Source organism: Vipera ursinii (genome assembly GCF_947247035.1).
Source record: "Vipera ursinii genome assembly, chromosome: 1".
NCBI lineage: Eukaryota > Metazoa > Chordata > Lepidosauria > Squamata > Viperidae > Vipera > Vipera ursinii.
Window position 1 is genome coordinate 137,850,196 of NC_139512.1, and position 21,663 is coordinate 137,871,858.

Genomic DNA, 21,663 nt, shown 5'->3' on the forward strand with positions numbered 1-21,663 from the left:
GGGAGGAAACATCTGGAAATTACAACTATTACAAGAGGGTAAGAGGGCTTCCAGTAAGCTGCCAGGACTGCAGGGTACAGTAAGCAACATATCCTGGTGGGATTCCTGCCTTGAGCTTGTCTTGGCAGCTGAGCTGAAGTGCTCAAAAGTAACATTGCTTAAGAGCAGAGTTTGGAGAAGCAGCTCATCCCAGTCAGTGCAAGAAATTTTTGAGGGAAGCAAAAATTATCTGCCCCTTTACGAGCTTTTGATTGTTTTAAGTACTCGGTATAAAAGACATGGTTATATGATTACCACCAACTTGCAAGACCTAGGAGGGTAAAGTCAACCCAGGACAACAGCCTGTTATGTGCCACAATGAAGCATTGTGTACAGTTATCTACTATACTGTGGTGTGTCCAGTCCCTGGAAAACAAAGAAGCCTCATAGCTTGCTTGCGGTATAGTGTAATCAGTATGCTGATGATGCCCAGCTACGTGTTTCCATCCTTGGAGGCTCTGAGATAATGAGGAGGATGAGCTTTCACCCAATCCTGGCAAAGTGAACTAGATTTGTGGGTTTTGGCCCCCAGATTCAAATGATGGCCTGGGTTGCAGTGACCCAAACAGAGTTGGTGCATTATTTGGGAAGGCCTTTTGGACTTGTAGCTACTGTTTGTTGAGCAGGTAGCAGCTGTGGCTGGGATGTGTGTGTGTATTTACAAAGATCTATCTTGTATGCAAACTGCATACTTTCCCAGGAGGCTTTGCTCATGAGCACTCATGTCTTGGTCACCTCCCGTTTGGATTGTTGCAATGCACTCTACATAGAGCTGCCCTTGAAGACCATTTGGAAGTTACAGCTGATTCAGAATTCAGCAGTGTGCTCCAAGGTTCGCTCATACGACACCCCTGTTGTGTGAATTCTACTGGTTCACGGTCTTCTTCTGGGTACAGTTCAAAGTACTGGTTATAACTCTAAGTTCTGTGTGGCATGGAACCGGGCCACCTGCAGGACTGCCTCTCCCTGGGGATATCTAACTACCCCACCCAGGCTCCCAAGTCCCTTCCCTTAAATACTGTCATCTTGTGTTTCTTTTACATTGCAATCCCTGCCCTATGGAACACCCTCTCCCCTGAGAGCTGCCCGTATCCTTTTATTCTCAGGGCTTGGCTCTTTCTCCAAGCTCTGGGATTGGGTAAAGTCAGGGTATGATGCGAATATAGGTTGCATCAAAAAAAGTGTGGTTGTGGCCCCAATTTTTTAAAAGTTGTATCATTATTTTATGATTGTACAGTATATATTGATTTATTGGCTGTAAGCTATCCGGAGTTGTTTTAAGATTATCAGCCATATGAATGTTTTACTTAAATGAATGGTTTTAATTTCTTACAATTTTTAAAATAATAGAATCCAAAAGAGAGACAAAAATGGAACAAATAATGACTAAATATAGACTTTTCAAAATAATGTAGTAAGAAAACCTTCTAGTAATACATCCTGCCTGATCTTCCATTTGTTTCCCCCAACTGCTAATTACAATTTAAATATTTTTAAATTGTAAGTTGAACATTAATAATTGTTGGTTTCTACTTAAGTCCTAGAAGTCATATTCCAAATCCTGTCTTGCTTTGTAATGGGTTTCATATAAAGGAGACATTCCTGTCTGAGTTTGGTTAAACATTGCAGCATATTCTCCAGTTCTGCTCTTCCAATGTGAAATTATTGGCAAATCTTTCTTTTCCAATGTTGTGCAAGATCTGTTCTTGCTGCTATCAAAATATAAGTTAATTATTTTTTTATGTTTTGTGAAAACAATCTGATAAAATACTTGTGGTTTCAATTCAAGTTTTATTTTTTAAATACTTGAAAGTTTTGATGTATTTCTTTGTAATATTTTGTTTTAGGGGTTTTTTTTGCGGGGTGGGGGGGACTGGTTTCTTCTTTGTTGTGGTATTTCCAACATCTGTTTTGTATGCTTTGTCGATTTTGGCAATCATTAACAGAGTTAAATACCATCTACAGATATTTTGTACCTGTTTTCCCTTAAACTGCAGCATGAAGTAAAATCTTTCAATCCACTGTTATTCCTTTTCTCAAATTTTTATTTCATATTTTTACATACAGTTGCTAATTCGTTCCATAGCCGTCTCATATTTCAATAGCCATTCAACACCCTAATAGATTTTCTTGACTTTGTATAATTATTTCAAATTCTGTCATCTTTCTCAAAGTTCCTCTTTCTTTTTTGTGAAGGCTTTTTATTTTTCCATTATTTGAAAATACTGGGAATCCTTGCTTTCCAGTGGCAACTGGGACTGGACTTGCCATTACTAAGTGGTGCAGTCATAGAGCGTGATGTTGTGTAAGCATGCTACTTAGTGTCAGCAGTGGCTGTTGTTAAGCAAGAACTATGCAAGTAGCATCCCTAGAGTTGCATGACCAAAATTCAGACACTTGGCAGCTAGTTCATTTTAATGATGGCTCAGTGTCTTGGGGTCATGTGATCAATCACCTTTTGTGACCTTCTGACAAAGTCAATAGGGAAGCCAGATTTATTTTACAACCATGTTACTAACTCAACAACCACAGTGATTCACTTAATATCTGTAGCAAGAAAGATCTTAAAATTGGGCAAAACTCAACAGCTGTCTTGCCTAGCAACGGAAATCTTGGGCTCAATTGTTGTAATTTGAGGACCATCTGTAATCTGTTTGGTCTTTATGTATCATTTTAGGGATGTACTTCCAAATGTGTTCAGCCAGTATAGTAGTTAATATCTTATAGTCAATATTCAGTGAAGAAATTGTTCACCGTGGTTTTTTTTTAGTTCATTCTTTTCGTGTATACAGTCTTTCTTATGTCTTTGGTATTCTTTTTGTTGTTGGAATCTTATTCATTGTCCTCAGTAACGGTTTTTCTAATTCCTCCTAATTTTTTTTTTGTAGTATTGGGCCATCAGCCCTTTCCATTTTAGATTTTTTATGATGTTTTTTAACTTCTTTTTGCTTGCTATAGGTTAGTATTTATTTATATTCTTCAGTTAATTCTTGAATGTACATTTTCAGATTTTCATTGCCAATTTTATGTTTAGAGTATAATTCCTTAAAAATTCTCTTCAGTTTTTTCTGTATATCACGTAATGACTGATGTACTCTGGAGTTTCTGTATAAGGGATAAACTAGCCTGGAAGTTTTGCTGATTTTTAAAAATCTGTTCTTCAAAAACTAATACCGTAGTTTCCGGCGTATAAGACGACTTTTTAACCCATGAAAATCTTCTCAAAAGTCAGGGGTCGTCTTATACGCCGGGTGCTGAAACTTTAGGGACAGGGCTGGCTGGAAAACCTGGAGCGGATCTTCCATTTAATCTGCGCAGGGAAAGCGGGACCAATTGGAGTAGAAGCTGCAGTCTGTGATTTTTTACAGGCTGGGGTCTGGGCTTCTTTCCTTCTAAAGTTGAAGAGCAGCTGTAGGCAGGTGGGGAATGCAAGAGCAACTTGAAAGGCAGGTGGGGAATGCGTAGCCAGAGCAGCAGCTTAGCTCTAAGGACACATTTGACTCAGGAACTGGGTGGGCTGGCTGGAAAACCTGGAAAACCCATTTGGTCTTTTTTTTTTTAAAAAATCCCATTTATATCCCGCCCTTCTCCGAAGACTCAGGGCGGCTTACAATTTAAAGCACAAATCAATGTGCTTAGCAATAGCCTTCATTCTATGTATATGCCTGCTTATTAGAGCTTTTACCACCACCCCCAAGCAGCATTATTACAAAGTCAGCTTATTGGTCCCAACAATCTGAGTCCTCATTTTACCTACCTCGTAACAATGGAAGGCTGACTCAACCTTGAGCCTGGTGGGATGCGAACCTGCACTAATTGCAGGCAGCTGGTGTTACTTAAGGCTCTGCGCAGGGAAAGCTTTAGAGTGAATTAGGAAAAGTGAAAAAGTGAATTAGGAAAATAGGAAACGGTTGCTGGAATTGGGTATGTGTAGTTTAACGAAGAGAAGGGTGAGGGGTGACATGATAGCAGTGATCCAATATCTCAGGGGCTGCCACAAAGAAGAGGGAGCCAAGCTATTCTCCAAAGCACCTGAAAGCAGGACAAGAAGCAATGGATGGAAACTAGTCAAGGAAAGAAGCAACCTAAGGAGAAACTTCCTGACAGAACAATTAACCAGTGGAACAACCTGCCTCCAGAAGTGGTGAATGCTCCAACACTGGAAGTTTTTAAGAAGAGACTGGACAGCCATTTGTCTGAAATGGTATAGGGTTTCCTGCCTTAGCAGGGGGTTGGACTAGATGACCTCCAAGATCCCTTCCAACTTATTATTATTATTATTATTATTATTATTATTATTATTATTATTATTATTATTAATGTTTAATCCACTTGCACTGTTTTATGTTTACATGTTTGATGACAAACAGCCTTATGTTTATAAGTGACAGTTTTCCTACTAAGTACCTGCATGTCATAAGCATTTGAATTAAAATTACCATATTAAAATCAAATCTGATGTTTTTTAATTTTTATTTGGTGTGCGTTGGAAGAGGGGTAGTCTTATACGGCGAGTATAGCCCAAACACTATAATTTAACAGGAAATGTAGGGGGTCGTCTTATACGCCCAGTTGTCTTATACGCCGGAAAATATGGTATACAAATTGGAAGATGAACAAAGCAGCATTTTACAGATTTTCAGTTAAATATATAATGCTCAAAAAATAAAGGGAACACAAGATAAGACATCCTACTATTAAATACAGTACATTGTGTTGTTTTAAGTGTTCCCTTTATTTTTTTGAGCAGTATATTTTTTACATATATAAACTTGATATGTGTAGAATTTTGGTACTGTTAAGTTGATAATTGCATCAAATTTCTTAACATAAAAGGGGCAAAGTGAAGATTAATTTGCAATATTAGGATGAAATGTTATAAACCCATGATCCTCTGTCAACTGGATCCTATTTATGGCATTTGTTTTTCTCTCCAATACTTAAGTCCCTGTATGTTGTCATCTTAATTTAGAAGCATAAACATTAGTTCCTTCACCTTCATCTGGAATTTGGGTCCATAAGTTAAGATTTGTTGGACATAGTTTTCCTCCACTGTGTTTAAAGACCCTCAAGAATATAAATTATTGTGAAAATTCTCTACTTCAGTTTGAAAATGTGAAATTATATATTCATAAATTATGACTACTGTATCTTGCAGAATGCTAGCTCCATATATTAAAACCCATTTGAATTGCTTTGGCTAGCATTATGGCTTAATATGAAATACAAAATGTGACAAATACATTCTTTTCAGTTTGACAGCTTTGCTGAAAGCTTTGCTTTCAAACTGCCATATACATTTCTGTCTGTGATGGAATTTGTGTGCATCTATAAAAACAGTATCCTTACATATTAGCCATATAGTTAACCTTAAATTGCATTAGTAGAAAGAAAGCCTTTGGCCAGTTTAGGCTGACCTGCCAGTTGTGCCCTTTCATAGACCAGAAGTTTCAAAAGACAATGACCTGGGACCTTGCCACGTCTCAGACTATTGTAGTTCATTTAGGTGGGACCTAGAAGCTGCAGTTTGAATAAAATGCAGTTTCCTGTTTGCTGCTAGCTGGTTCAGTGTTGGTTTTTTTTAATTGTGGAACTATATAGAATGTCTGATATTGATGGATAATTGCCTTTTGTTCTCTCTGTCCCAATCTGTAAAGGTGGAAATAGGAATGGAAAAACAAAGGGATAAAAAACCTCTAAACTAAGAACAAGTTTCCAACCTCAAACTGATACACTAAAGGCTCAGAATGGCCGGACTGAAGCCAGATCGTCCTGGTCACTAAGAGTCAATGTCGACTTGAGAGCACATAATCCATCAATTTCTCTTTTGCTCCATGTCTTTCAATCCTGCAAATTCTCCACACCATTTATTTTTAGCATTTTATTGGAATGTATAAACACTAGAAATTCATCTCTTTCTGATATTATTGATCTGTTTTTTTACATAAGAAAAATGGGCATACTTTTTCCATATATAGTTGGCACACCTTCAGAAGAAACTTCTTCAGTGGCTAATAGTCTGAGGATTATGTTGTGATTCCTTGCCAGCCAGTGGATCTGGCAACTTAATCTGATGAATCAGATGAGGAGGAGGGGCCTGGAGTAACATTAGAATCAGAAGGTTCTGAGGAGCTCCAAGACTTATAGTTGGACAAGGAGCCTGGCCCCTCTACTCACTCTCAGGCTGAGACACAGCTGTGCTAGGAGCCTGAGTTGGACAGTGATGAAGAACAGTTGGGAAATATCCAGGATGCGTGAAAGTGCAGGCAAGAGAAGCAAGTAGGACAGAGGAATGCAATGGGGTGGCTCCAGAGGCAAAGGAGAAGGCATTAGGAAGCCATGCCTTGATTAAATTATAAAAGGGAAAGTGTGGGAGGTGCTGGTTGCCGAAGGCAACCGTTAGTGTTGAGGATCAAGTTTCTGTGGACTGTTTGTTTGCCTTGGACATTGACTCAGGTCTGTGAGAATAAAAGAGGCTGGTTTTTTCTTGCGGTTCTTGCGTGTTCCTTCGAAGAGGGGTTTCTCCTTGTGAGTATAACAAGGACTCACGTAGGCTGGGACAGAACATATTATAAAATTGTTTTGAATATATCAAGTTATCCCTGTCATGAAACATGTGCTATTTAGATTCACTTTCTATTTTCTTTTGCTGCTTACAGTTCACCATAATTATGTGTGAGATTTTTTTTAAAGAAAAAATATGATTGAATGACACTATTAGAGATCATATGTCTAAGATAACAGAAAGGGAATGTCCTCTTTTCTTCTCTGCCACCTCTGTCTGCTTCCTCAAGAGCAGTCTGGGAAGGTGGCAGATGGGGACAGTTAGGCACTACGTATTTAATTCCAGAGGATTTGCTTGCCAAGTTAAATTCAAACATCTCTGATACATTATCAGTTTCAATTCTGTGATGCTATGCTACAGTGATCCCCTACTGATTTTGTACGTTTGCCCACTGACAAAGAAATGATCAGTCTATAATTTCAATGGTAGGTTTATTTTAATAGTGAGAGACAGAATAACAACAAAAATATCCAGAAAAATGTATTTCAAAAAAGTTATAAATTGATTTGCATTTTAATGAGTGAAATAAGTATTTGATCCCTTCACAAAACATGACTTAGTACTTGGTGGCAAAACCCTTGTTGGCAGTCACAGAGGTCAGATGTTTCTTGTAGTTGGCCACCCAGGTTTGCACAGATCTCAGTGGGATTTTGTCCCACTCTTTGCAAATCCTTTCCAAGTCATTAAGGTTTTGAGACATTTGGCAGCTCAAACTTTCAGCTGACAAACATCAGATTTTCTGTGGGATTAAGGTCTGGAGACTGGCTAGGCCACTCCAGGGCCTTAATGTGCTTCTTCTTGAGCCACTCCTTTGTTACCTTGGCCATGTGTTTTGGGTCATTGCCATGCTGGAATACCCATCCACAACCCATTTTCAATGCCCTGGCTGAGGGAAGGAGGTTGTCACCCAAGATTTGACGGTACATTGTCCCGTCCATTGTCCCTTTCATGCGGTGAAGTTGTCCTGTCCTCTTAGCAGAAAAACACCCCCAAAGCATAATGTTTCCACCTCCATATTTGATGATGGGGATGGTGTTCTTGGGGTCATAGGCAGCATTCCTCCTCCTTCTCCAACCACGGCTTATAGCCTATTGCAGCCTTGTGTAGGTCTACAATCTTGTCCCTGACATCTTTGGACAGCTCTTTGGTCTTGGCCATGATGGAGAATTTGGAATCTGATTGATTGATTGATTGCTTCTATGGACAGGTGTCTTTTATACAGGTAACAAGCTGAGATTAGGAGCACTCTCTTAAAGGGAGTGGTCCTAATCTCAGCTCATTAGCTGTATAAAAGACACCTGGCAGCCAGAAATATTGCTGATTGATAGGGGCACAAATACATATTTTACTCATTAAAATGCAAATCAATTTATAACTTTTTTGAAATGCCTTTTTTCTGGATTTTTTTGTTGTTATTCTATCTCTCACTGTTAGGGGATCAAATATTTTCCCCCTCACTGTATAACTGTCTCAGTTATAGTATATGAAGTAGATCTTACAAATCAATAATTGTGCTTTTTTATATATATGATGAACTATTATGCACATTCAGAACATATACCTCTTAATTGCCCCCTTGTGCCTTCTGCCCTGATAGCTATTTTGTTTTAACAAGAATGGCAGACTTCATGCTCTAGTAATTGTAACAGTGAAATAAGTCTGAAAATCAGGGTTCAAATTTTCTCACATTGGTAATGTTCACTGCTACTAACGAAGTTACTTCCCATTATTCTTTGTTTAAAAACAAGTTTTATTAGTTTTTCAATTTACAACCTATATATTTAGAAAGCATCACGATACCTGGGTAATCATCAATTGAGTAACAGAGTTTTCAATACATAGTTCAGGTTACCTTATCATAACATCCTTCTGTATTTACCTCAACATTCAATTCAACATATTTAAACTAACAATTCTAGGAATAGCATGGTCAATTAGAGAAGATTTTGTCAATCCAATTTCGACAGGGTATATCTATATCCTGTTATTAAGTTTTATCTAATTTTGATGTTAATTATAGTATCCATGTTTAACCTTTAACATCCCAAGTAGTATTCACAGCCCAAAGTTCCCTTATCTTATTACAACAAAGATTGTATCATCTGACATACACCAATAGTTAAATAGCTAGCTTCTACCTAATAAACATTGTTTATTTCATATTGTAATAAATCAATCGGAGAGTCTATATTTATCAATCTACTTCTACTTATACATAACCAAAATGTTAACATCAAACATAGGATCCATAAGCCAGATTTCCATTATATCAATATATAAATTTATAGTATTTGGAATAAGCTTAATAAATACGTAAACACATTTTAATTCTATCTCACAAATATTTTCTATTTCATGTCCTAATAAGTCACTAATTACTAACAATTAACCTACAATAATTCTATAGGAATTCATTTTTTAAATCTAACTCTAGGTTTCTTTTTTTGCCAGTCAGGTTTCCAGACCCAGGGCTTTAAATTGCCAAGTAGGTCTTCATTTACTCTCATGCATATTATTTGCACCAGAGGAGGCCATCCAACCATCAGCAATATACAAAGGTTGAACCATTTATAGTCATTATATTGTTGCCATGTTAATTCCACTCCCTTTATTTGCTCTGACATCTCTGTCTGCAGTTTAATCTGGATTCTTCTTCCATCTGGGTTGATCTGTTTTGAGTAGAAAATCTTATCCAGTTTTATAGTTAGTAATTGACTGTCCACGCTTTCCACAGGTTGTCTTTGTTGGTCTTCAGCGTCTTCTATGTTGGCATCACTATCTTGCATGTAGTGTACTACTGAAATTGTAGGCTCCTTAGAGAGGGTAAGAAGTTGAGTATTAAGTTTTTCCCTAGTTTGTTGTTGGTCTTTAAGATTGTCTGTCATAGTAGTAGTTCCTTGTACTTTAAAAATTGTAGATTCTTTGAGTAAAATCAGGTTTTGGATATTAGTTTTTTCAGTACTTTGTTGTTGTTGCTTATATTCCTCTGTTTCAATAGTAGTATTTATTATATTCTGAAGTGTAAGTTCTTTAGTTGTAGTCTGGGTTTCAATTTGTATCTTAAGGTTGGCGTGTAAATTATTAAATCTGGAGATAGACATCTCAGTGACTCTATAGATTGTTTCAAGTATAAGGTTATAGTCAAGCCAGGTTTGTGGCTGATCCTTCTCCATTTTGTAGTATTTATAAATAGTCCTTAGCGGAGGCTATTTTTCAAACAAAAATCAGTAAGTGTCCACCTCTAAGCCAGATTCATCTCCAGCTGTTTCAGGTTTTTATCTCAAAGCCAAGGTTAGTCCAAAATGTAAACACTTGCTGTAACAGGCTTAGCCACTAGATTTCCCCAGAGTATTTCAAATCCTTTTCAGACAGAGTCTTTTTGTTTATTTCTTTTTTAATTTCTTTTCTTTTTAGACTAATAAGTAGAATAGTCCATTTCTGTGAATATAGGAACTTTGGGCCAAAAGTAAAATGGCAGTAAGTCCAATTAATCAGTATCATTTAGTACAGGGCTTTTTCTTTTGTCTCCCAATGTAGACAAAGGCTGCTATTAAGCAGGGTGGGGGGAAAAACAGAAATCCCTTCCCTCTCTCCTCGCAAGGGGAAGCAAATTCGGAAAGCTTTTGACAGGCAAAGTAGACAATTAGGAAAAGAAAAAGGCAGTTCTCACCCAGTTTTCAAGTGCTTTCAAGTGCTTTGTTGTGCTTTTGGCTTCGTCAGGAAACGGCTAAACGATGGGCCATGGGAGAGTAGCTCCAAGCCGATGGGAGGGCCGCCGCCCTTCTACCGCCGACTGGAGAGACCTCTCCCCTACTTGTCGCCCCTTCAGGGCAACTTTCGACCCCTTTACAGGGGCCCCCTGATGAAGAAATCCAGGCAATGTGAGGAGCAATTCTCTCACGCATCTGGCTGCACTGAAATCCGGAACCGGAAGCTTCCCCATTATTCTTAACTTCAGAAATGTAAGCCATCCATAGCCCTCCTTTAAAATCCTACCTTACCATAGATACCAAAAAAGAAGGAAGAAAAATTGACCAAATTGACCTGGCTTTAAGATCTTGTCCTGTCCACCCAAAGGCCTGAGTTCATTAGCTTTCCAATTTTTTTTTTAAAAATGTCCATGTAAAGCTAGCACAAGCTCTCCAGAGTCTTCCTTTTGCCCTTGCCAGCCCGCTTGCACCCCTGTTGCCCACCTACAGCACCCTCCATCCGCCCATACTTCTTACCTGGAACTCTCGCCTCTTCCTGCTTTACAACTTGTACCATCCTGGGTTTCTACAGCTGTTGGGAGAGCCGAGATTGCTATTGCTAAGCAACGCGGTCACGTGATGTCATGCTTTACAACCACATTGCTTAGTGATGGCAGTTCTGGTTCCAATCCTGGTTCCAAGGACTACCTGTACCAGAAAACATAAGAAATGCCATTTTATCACAAAAACTCAAGTTTTGTCACTTCACAAGCATTCCGTATTTTAGTACATGTTACCAAGTTTTACAATGCTAGCAACCTTAATCAAATTCTTTATAAGTTCTGATGTATACCAGTGGGATACTGTGTACTTTTTAAAAATTGTATTGAAACAAAACAAAGGCATTCAATATGGTTTCTTTGGCAAAGCAAAAATGAGCAGAAATGGTAGTGAAGCTTAGTTAGGCTTATAGATATCTGTGGTACCACATCTACTGTGCATAATTCAAAATGGGACTGTAGTCAGAATACACTTTTTTTCAGCTATGTGACAGCTGACCCATACCCCTTCCCCCATCCACGCTCTTCTCAAATTGGCATCAGATTTCCCCCTCAGTTTTAAGTTCTCTTATTGACTTACTGACAGAACACCATCAATGATGAAACATAGGTAAATCAGCCACACTATTTATGCAAACAGTAGTTCTCCTCCCTTTCCCATATCCTTAGAATTGCTTTTTATAACATCTACATTTGCAGTATATTTGGACAAGCAAACGTGCCTTGAGGATTTTAGTGTACAGATAGTCCTTGAGTTATGACCATTCATTCAATGAGTGTACAAAGCGGCATTAAGGAAGGGGATTACAATGGGTTTTCAGAGTTCCAGCAGTTGTGATTGTTATTGCGATACAGGTGCTTGGCACCCTGCTTGTGATTATTATATTGCAATGGGCCATGATCACATGGTTTCCCACAAGCAAAGTCTGTGCAAGTGTGTATGTGTTAATTCAAAACAACAGCATTTTCCCACAGGAAAGTTTTTTATGACTTATTTCAAATCCATCTGGACCCTTCGTTTATAACTTTCCAAAATCAATGTCCTAATTACTATTTATTTAAAAAAAAGAAAAATGTTAAAGGGCTTAAATTTGTACTTAAATCTTGTTTCACAAAGGTTTAAAGGAAAATCACCCAGGCTGGTAAAACGTGACATGCTGAAGTTCCTAATATCTTAAAAGCAATGAACAAGCAATTTCCAAAATCATAGAATCACAGAGTTGGAAGGGACCTTGGAGGTCTTCTAGTCCAACGTGTTGCCCAAGGCAGGAGAGATTAAATGAAAAGTGATAAAGAAAGTATGCAAAGTCTGTGTCCTTAAAGGTGCTACCACAATGTTGGTGTAGGTGGCTATTTTTTCATCTCCTGAAGTTCTAAATCTGCCAGAAACACTTCCTTGAAGTCTCCTCATGAGGAGCAATTATTGGGAATACTTGTGGGCAATCCCAAGTCCTCTCCATACCCAGAGAGGAATCCATTTGCCAACTCTTCATTCTACCATCGTTGTTGGCTCCGTTCTCAGTGGAACCATCTTCAGTTTGCCATTTCTTCCCTGGAAGTCCTCATTGTTATTAAATATTGAACTGAAGAGGGTTTTTTGCTTCTGGTTTTACATGAACCTTAAAAGAGCAGTAGCTTCCTTTTATCTTTCAGTTATGGCTTTGGAGGTTATGTATATTCTTTCAGTGTATGTGATATTATGATAAAAGCTCTTGAGTATTTTTCATATGTGCAGCTGCTTGGTTTTCTTTTAATGTTTAATTATAATCAAATTTAATTTATAATAGCTGTTCATCAAAATCATTCTTTTCACATCAGCTCGTCCTTCTCTTCTATCAATATTTTATCCTGCAGTCTACCTGTGTACTTGGTGGAGCAGTGGGCTAATGCCTCCTTAAGTAACACCAGCTGCCTGCAATTATTGCAGGTTCGCATCCCACCAGGCTCAAGGTTGACTCAGCCTTCCATCCTTCCCAGGTAGGTAAAATGAGGACCCAGATTGTTGGGGGCAATAAGCTGACTTTGTAATAATGCCGCTTGGGGGTGGCTGTGAAAGCCCTAATAAGCAGGCATATACATAGAATGAAGGCTACTGCTAAGCTTGTAAGCCGCCCTGAGTCTTCGGAGAAGGGCGGGATATAAATGGAATTAAAATAAAAAATAAATAAAATATTCATGATCTGTATTAACCTATTACTTACTGTCATATTTAAACTATTTGCCCATCCTTATCTAAGGAGTAACAAATGACTCCAATTTAGTCTGTTTCAATTTTCTGGTACCTACTAGGGTAAAACACATTATCAGATTATAACTACATTTTAGAGCTCAAGAGTTTTAATGCAGCTATTAGACAGTTTAAGGCAAAAATGATTAATTCTGATGGATTCTCCTGAAGAAAAAAGTTTGGAGTTTTAATACTTCAGTAAATTTTGTGTTAAAGCTGTCTAGTATTTAAATAACTTTTAAGACTTTAGAGCTTCCACAGATATAGAATTTTAATAATCTAGAACGTCATGTTGGAGAGAAGTATTTTTATCAAGTATAATATTAAGTGAATACCTGCTTTTCTACTATAAAGCACTCAATGTTAGTATAGGTGCATTTGTCAGATTTTTTTATTGTTAGACATTATCCTTTCTAACATGATTTATGGCAGACAATAGCATTGTTGTAATTGTATAGCTTTTATTAAGCCAGGATAAACATCTTTGGAAAAATGTCTTGCCAAATGTTTCAAAAGGGAAGCAACAACATTCTTTTTGTCTGGTTTTTATGGATGTCTCTGTGTTATTGATGGAGTCATTGGAACTTTACATCGGTAGTCCTTGGCTTACAACAGCTCATCTAGTGACCGTTCAAAGTTATAATGGCACCGAAAAATATGACTTATAACCATTTTTCACACTTATGATCATTGCAGCATCCCCTTGGTCTTGTGTTCAGAATTTTGACACTTGGCAACTGACTCATATTTATGACGGTCCCAGGGTCATATGATCACTTTTTGCCAAGTGTCAGAAGCAAAATTAATGGGGAAGCCAGAATCACTTAACAACTGTGATACTAATTTAACGATTTATTTATTTATTTTTATTTTATTTTAATTCCATTTATATCCCGCCCTGTAAAATGGGCCAAAATTCATTTAACATCTGTCTCATTTAACAACATAAATATTGCGCTCAATTGTGATCATAAGTCAAGGATTACCTGTAGACAAAGCTGTAAGCCAGCTTGCGATGAGACAAATTCAAATAAATAAATAAATACAAACATATATACAAACATACACATATATATACTGCTAAAAAAAATAAAGGGAACAGAAAATAAGACATCCTACTATTAAATACAGTACATTGTGTTGTTTAAGTGTTCCCTTTATTTTTTTGAGCAGTATACATAACATACATTAACCAAATTCTTGTTTGGATTGGGATTTCCTCCTGCTAAGAAAAGCATCCCTCACATGGAAAGGAAGAAGGTGATTATTTCCACCTTCCTTATCCTGAGTTTCCTCTGAAGATTTGCTCTTGAGACTCTTTCTGTTTCCTGAATGGGCATCTGTGGGGAACAGACATGTTTAACCTGGATCAGATATTTTTAGTAGCCTTTGAATAAATCTTCTCTCAGGAGGCTAAATACAGTGTGCAGATTTATATTAGGGCTGTTCTTCAAAGCATTCAGCAGGAATGCTTCACAAAACATGTTAAGCCTGATGACGCACCCCTGTGTGAAGTATTAAAACAGTGCATCCTTTGTAAAGCTCACTCTGCTGTTTTAAAAGTTGTGCTCAACCGTCCTCAGGTGTGTATGTGTGCGTGCATGGGCAACCACTTTGCTAAGAATTCCTACAGTTCCCCAAGCCTTCAGACCGGCTAAAATGAGCCTTGCAAGGGATATGGTTGCTTTAATGCTTGAGGAAAAGCATTGGATGGAGAAAAATAGAGAATTTAATCTTTTGATCACCACAGAGCCTTTTTCTTCTTACTGAGTGCTAGGGTGTTTGTTTTTTGTTTAGGAAGAATCAGAAGATAGTCCTTCATTGCCTTTGAACCCTGTAGGTCTTGTTAAGGATTTATGTCCTTTCCTTTGAGAAGAATAAATGCAACAGGTCCTCTGCTGTAGTACACTTCTACTGATTTGACAGATGTCTCTTGATAACGTTCCAACCTGTAGTCCTTCTCTTCCCCCCCCCCCTTTGGCATCTGGCTCCTTTGCTTTCAGCCCTTCTGCAAGGTAGCTAAAACTAGCACGTTCAGGCAACATTTTGAATTAAAGTAGCAAAACTGAGTTCTTGTTTTGTTTGAGATCTCATTCTGTTGACTCAGATCTGATAATGTCTGTGTTTCACGGGTTTTAATGCATTCTAATGTATTTTGTATTTGCAAACCATTGGAGAGATGAATAAATGAAAAAAATAGTTAAGTTTCTAGGTAAGCCACAGCAATTGCTGTTGGATATCGGTCTTGGGGGGGGGGGGAGTAAAGTGGTCAAGAAGATTTTCCAACAATTGCAATAGGCATTTTTGATTGATTGATTTAAAGTCTACTTAAAAGATTTTTTTAAAAAAATGTATAGGTAGACAAAGGTGATATTAAATTAAATTGTCAGGATTTAAAATACAATTTTTAGGCCACTTTGGTCTAGGAGTTAAGGCACAAGGCTAGAAACCAGGAGATGGTGAGTTCTAGTCCTGCCTTGGCATGAAAGCCGTGGGTGACTTTAGCCAGTCATTCTCTCTCAGCCCAATCCACAAAGGGTTGTTGTTGAGGGGAAAATAGGAGGAGGGAGGAGTATTCGGTATGTTTGCCGTCTTGTTATTTACCAAAATAATAAAACTCTAAGCAAAATAATACAGCATCTCTTCATTTTTTTGCTGCTTAGAAGAAGCCTACAGTTGAAAAAAAAATCAACATTATAGTAAAATAAAGAATTTGATCTCAACATATTGAAAGCTATCCGTTAATCTTTGGTTAAAGTAATGAGGCTCAGAATACATTTTATCATGTGAACCATTGTCCATATGTTGTTATTTTCTTAAAGTGAAGCACTTATTATTGTCAGGTTTTTTCCTCATTTTTTATTTTTTAATCTTTTATCAAGTTTGTGGGGTTACAAAAGCTGCTGTTTTCACTATATTGAGGCAAGCTGTTCTGCCTTTGATATGTTAGTCTATTTTTTATGTAATATTTTTGTAAACATAGACCAGTTTCTTTCACCTTTTAAAAGCATTTTAGGATGAATTTCATACTTCCCCCTTTTCCCATTTTTTAGGTTTTAATTAAATAAAAATAATAAGCCTTGGGGGAAGAAGAAAAAATACAGTTCTTTATCAGTATTTTGTTCACTTCTTTCTCTTGTTCTTTGGCATTTCATATCTTTATATAGAAACTGTAGATTAATAATAACTGTGAAATAGTGCTAATTCTTTGCTTTCATCTTGCTGTTGAAAGGAAGGATACTGACAGCTAAATTGCTGCCTTTATACTGAAAAAGAGTGCCATAAAGTGGGGATGTCAAGAGTCCCTACTCCTTCACCATCTGGAGAGATGTCCAGTGGACCTGTGGCTGAAAGCTGGTGTTACACACAGGTAATGTAATGTATGAGTTCAGAATATGTTATTAGCATAATTCTCATTCATTAGCCACGTTCAAATTTGCCCTTTTGGCTACTTATTCTCTCTCAGTCCAGCCCTATTGTATGGTGTTGTCATGGTAGGAATGAAATGGAGATCCCAAATAAACTGCCTTGAAATCTCAAAGAAAATCTAATAAAGTTAAGTAAAAAATAAATCAGCCTTGAGAAAGAGGCATTGCCCAAAAGTAATGATAATAGCCATGCCTGAGACTTCCGGGTGGCGCTTCAGCGGCGAGGATGGTCGGATTCGACCGCCGGCCCTTCAATCCCGTTGAAGCAGCGGAATAGCCGACGATCAGCTGTTCTGCCGCTCGAAAACCCTTCTCCTTGGGCAAAGAGGGGAGGGGGAGCTTCCAGGTAGGGGTAGAGCTCCCCTGGAGCCCCAGAACATTTGTTCTGGGGCATGAAGGGTGAGAGCCCCCCCGAAGCCTGGAAATGCTCCGGACGGACTATTCTGCTTTAGCAGAACAAGACGCTGAATCCACTCCTGCCGGATCTGATTGACATCTTGAGTGACGGTAGCAGCAGAGCTGATGCAGGAGCAGTATAAATATCAAGTACAAAGCTTTAACTCTGAAACTCTAACTCTCTTCCTGCTCCAACGATCGTTTTGAAAGAAGGGGAAGATGGCACCTGACTGATTTTTTTTTCTTTTTAACAAGAAGCAAAAGTTTTTTTTTCAAAGTAAAGTGACTGAACTAAGTAGGAATATGTAAAATGGACTTTTAAACATTAAAAGAGCTAGTTATAATTTGGAGGTGCTAAAAAGTTATTTTCAAGATTTGGATATTTCACAGTTTAACTACAAAGTAATAAATGGACTGGAAAGTGAAAGTGTGTATTGAAAGTCATTAGTTGCAAAAATGGCTCCCAAACCGCATAGACCCGTTTTAAAAGTGCGGAGGCATTGTTTGTTCAGCAATCTGGAACACAGTCTTTGAAGTTACCTCCCAAAGCTGCTGCATCTGTATTGACTTTAAAAGATTTACAATATGCTCTAAACGATGCCTTAAAAATTCAGTCTGAAAAAATATTTGAGAAGGTGGCAGAATTTATTGGAAAGGAGAGCAAGAAAATAAGGGAGGATACTTTGATGGCACTTCAAGTGTTTTCAGGCTGTATTGAGAAACTGGATGAATGTGTGGAAGAAGTGAAACAAAATAATCTGATGCTGGAGGCTAAAATGGGTGAAGTGGAGAATAAAATGGAAAAACTTGAAGATGAAATGATGATGATGCAATATAGAGATATGGAATTCGCCTTGAGTATCAGAGGCTTGAAAGAAAATCCACAGGAGAATCTGGAAGAGACGTTGGTGGATGCCCTGGCGCCTATTTTGGGGTTTCAACCTGAGGATTTTTGGGGGAAGATAAAGTATTTCATGTTAATTCTTGGATTGCTAAACAAAGGAAACTGGCGCCTATTTTGGGGTTTCAACCTGAGGATTTTTTGGGGAAGATAGATAAATTATTTCGTGTTAATTCTTGGATTGCTAAACAAAGGAAACTGCCAAGGGAAGTGGTTGTGTATTTTACAAATCTCTTATAATAAAAGACTTAAAGTGGCCATTCAGGAGGTTCTGATTCTGAAAGAGATTCCTCCAAGAATTTTGAGAAAAAGGAAAGATTTTTTCTTTCTGACAGATGAATTAAAGAAACAACAGCTTCGGTTCAGGTGGGAGATACCATCGGGGATTGTGGTGAATTATTCTGGAGAAAGATATTGTCTTAATACAGTAGTATTAAGATAAAAGTTAGATAACGACATTTTAGCAAAAAACAACAACAACAACAAAAAACCAGTACACACAAAGAGCAAAAAGCAGTGACAGTTTTACAATAGGCACAAGATTAAATACCAGAGTTTGGCGAGTTATCAAAAAAAAAATATAGATGAACAGCCTAAAGACTGAAGTGTTCAATGTGCACCTGACAATGACAAAGAATAGCCGGTGGTAATTGGTCACTTAGCCTTTCAGTAATGAACCAGATCTCAACAAGGTACTGGTAATGGTGTTCAAAGCCCTCCATGGCATGGGGCCGGAGTACCTCAGGGAACATCTGCTGCCGGCATCAAGCTCCCTGCGCCCTGTGCGTTCCCACAGAGAGGGCCTCCTCAGGGTGCCACCGATCAGAGAATGTCGATTGGTGGCCCCCAGGGGGAGATCCTTCTCTGTGGGCGCTCCGGAGCTGTGGAATCAGTTACCGGTAGAGCTCCAGATGGCGCCCGATCTTCGCTCCTTTCGTCGCGATCTCAAGACGTTTTTGTTTGTACAAGCCGGCCTAGCCTGATGGGGATTGGTGGGGTTTTTTATTTTTTGTATTCTTAATTTTATCTTTGGGGTTTTATAATTGTATATCAATTGTTTTAACTTGGGCAATCATTTAATCTCTTTTTAATGTTTGTATTTTGTATTTCACTTTTGCCCTGTGAACCGCCCTGAGTCCTCAGGGAGGAGGGCGGTATAGAAATATTATTAAATTAAATTAAAATTAACAGTTAGTATTACACAGTTCAGTTGTATCTCTGTATTTGGTGGAATGCAGTGAAAGTCTTTTCCCCCCCATCTGTTTGAGTCAGCTTCAGCTCCTTCTGATGACATGTCCATGTGAGTTTCTTAGCAGCAATATCGAAAGTGCATGCAATTGCCTATCTCTGGATTTTTATTTATCTACAGCTCTGGTTTCCTCTGGCACTATCATATCAAAGATTAACCAGATCTAATTCTGCTTAATTCAGAAGACCAGAAAACTCTAGTAAAAGTGAATAGTAAGGCTGTTCATGCGTCAGAAATGAGTACTACAGAATGGAGAGGGGCACAGAACTTTTTTTTTTTAAAGCAGCCACATCTTGTTTCAGTTTTCCACATGAGCCTCAAAAATGTTGTGGCTGCTTTAAAATGATACTGATCCTAAGGCATTTTGAATAATATTTTGACTCATTTTCAAAGTACATATAAGAGTCACTTTTTATGAGATGGGCAGTTGTCCAATGTGATTTATAAATAATACAATTATAATATGCAGCATACAAATGCAAAAGGGATGTTCTGAAATATCCCAGGGCCCAGTATCTAAAATTTAAAAACTTAAAGCATTATTACATGTGCTAGCTTTTTGAATTCTGAGAAGCTATTAAGTTTCCTATTATTAATTTATTACTGTTTCCATTTAAGAGAAAGAGGGGATAAAATGCTGTAATCTTGTTTTATAAAACTAGGAACAAGATGAATTGTCTCAAAATGAGAAGCTTAAGTTTTATGCATTAGTAGCTCTACTGCCTGACATGATCATCAATGAGACACTATTTCCTGAGCAATCCATAATACAAAGAATTAGCATTATTACCAATTGAATTAGTCAAATATTAGAAAGCAAATTAATCATGAATACACCTTTCTTAATTCTGGGAGCCTACAGATTTATTGCTCTCCAGGACTGGGAGTTAGTAGTGGCAACTTTGAGTTAATGGAAAATAATTATATGTTGTGTTGACATAGTTTTTAAAATACAGAGTTGAGCTATTCCTTAATTCTAAAAGATATTGCTTTATTACCTTTAATTAGGTGAGCAGTTGACTTCTTTGATATTTTTTTAATTAGGTTTGTAAAAGGTGAACTTTGTAAATTCACATAACTGTCTGCCTTTCCTATGCAGGTTAAAGTTGTAAAGTTTTCTTATATGTGGACCATTAATAACTTCAGTTTCTGCCGAGAAGAAATGGGTGAAGTTTTAAAGAGTTCAACTTTTTCTTCAGGGCCAAATGATAAAATGAAATGGTAAGATAAACGCATTAATTTATTTTTGCCTTAAATGTAAGAGATTCCATGAACATATAATGTGTCAAGCTAGGATACAATACCTTTCTTCAAATGTTAGAACAATTGACAGAAAAACTGTCAACTACTACCAGTCACAATGACAGTCAACACGCAGCTAAAGGCTGAAATATAATTTGTCATACATATTGTAACATATTGAAATATACTGTAGTAATTTCCAGCCTTTTCTCTGATATGAAACTGTCAGGGAATTGAGCACACAAGGCACATAAAAGAAAAAAAAGGGGGGGAGGGAAACTCCCCCTCCATATCCACAGCAACCAATCACAGTGCAGATTGCCTCACGCAGGAGCCAACACTCTCCAAACATCAGCTATAATAACTCTGTGTTCTGGCTCATTGTACAACCCCATCATTCCTGCTACTAAATTTAAATATCTTAACAGAAACACTGTGTGATCACTGAAAACATTTGGGGACCACTAAATTATGGGTTGGAAATATACAGTTTTCCCTATCAATACCATATGTGACACCTTGCCCCAACCCAACATTAAATAGTTAATATAAAAATTATAACGTTCTTAATGGTGAAAATCTTTTGCGATCACCAGATTGTCAAAGTTTTGATGTTTCTTCCTAAAATCTTGTAAAATTTGGTCTTTAATAATGTAATGTAGTGCAGGTTTAGCCAATAAATATTCATTTTTTGTGTTTGCGAATAAAAGATATTTATTGTGTTTAGGGACCACTGATGTAGTTTTGCATTTATATAAAACTAGCTTCTCATTTTTTCACCACTGAAACTCTGATAGGGTTCATATATCATGCTAAACCACATTTTGTTTAAACACAAATTGCTAAATAAACAAAAATAGGTGGTTACTTAGGCAAGTCTAAACCGGAGAAACCATGTTAATTTAATGTAGCTCTTTGTGGCTTATTTAACTTTGTGTGTAAACCAGGAATTCTTGTATGTTCTATTTTAAGTGCTTGAATTAGTGTGGTGTAAGAATGTTTTCATGTAATTCTCTTATGGTTTATGTAAAATTGTACTTAATATTTTGAATGTAATTCATTGCTTTTGTCCCTGAGTGTGTGATACAAGCATGATTTCTGAAAGCTTGAGATTATTATCCTGAGCATCTTGAGGTGAGATGCAAATTGAGTAGATCAGTACCGTATTTTCCGGCGTATAAGACGACTGGGCGTATAAGACAACCCCCTACATTTCCTGTTAAATTATAGGGTTTGGGCTATACTTGCCGTATAAGACTACCCCTCTTCCAACGCACAACAAATAAAAATTAAAAAACATCAGATTTGATTTTAATATGGTAATTTTAATTCAAATGCTTATGACATGCAGGTACTTAGTAGGAAAA

General features: G+C 37.5%; 1 protein-coding gene across 1 annotated transcript in view; it reads left to right on the forward strand.

The window, feature by feature from the left end:
- The window catches only part of SPOPL (speckle type BTB/POZ protein like), a 52,607-nt gene that overhangs the window by 9,528 nt on the left and 21,416 nt on the right, over positions 1-21,663 (forward strand). The window contains exons 2-3 of the mRNA XM_083351695.1: positions 16,313-16,450; positions 20,154-20,275. Coding sequence (XP_083207821.1) covers positions 16,373-16,450; positions 20,154-20,275 — 200 coding nt within the window. The 5' untranslated portion in view covers positions 16,313-16,372. The remainder of the gene's footprint in view (positions 1-16,312; positions 16,451-20,153; positions 20,276-21,663) is intronic.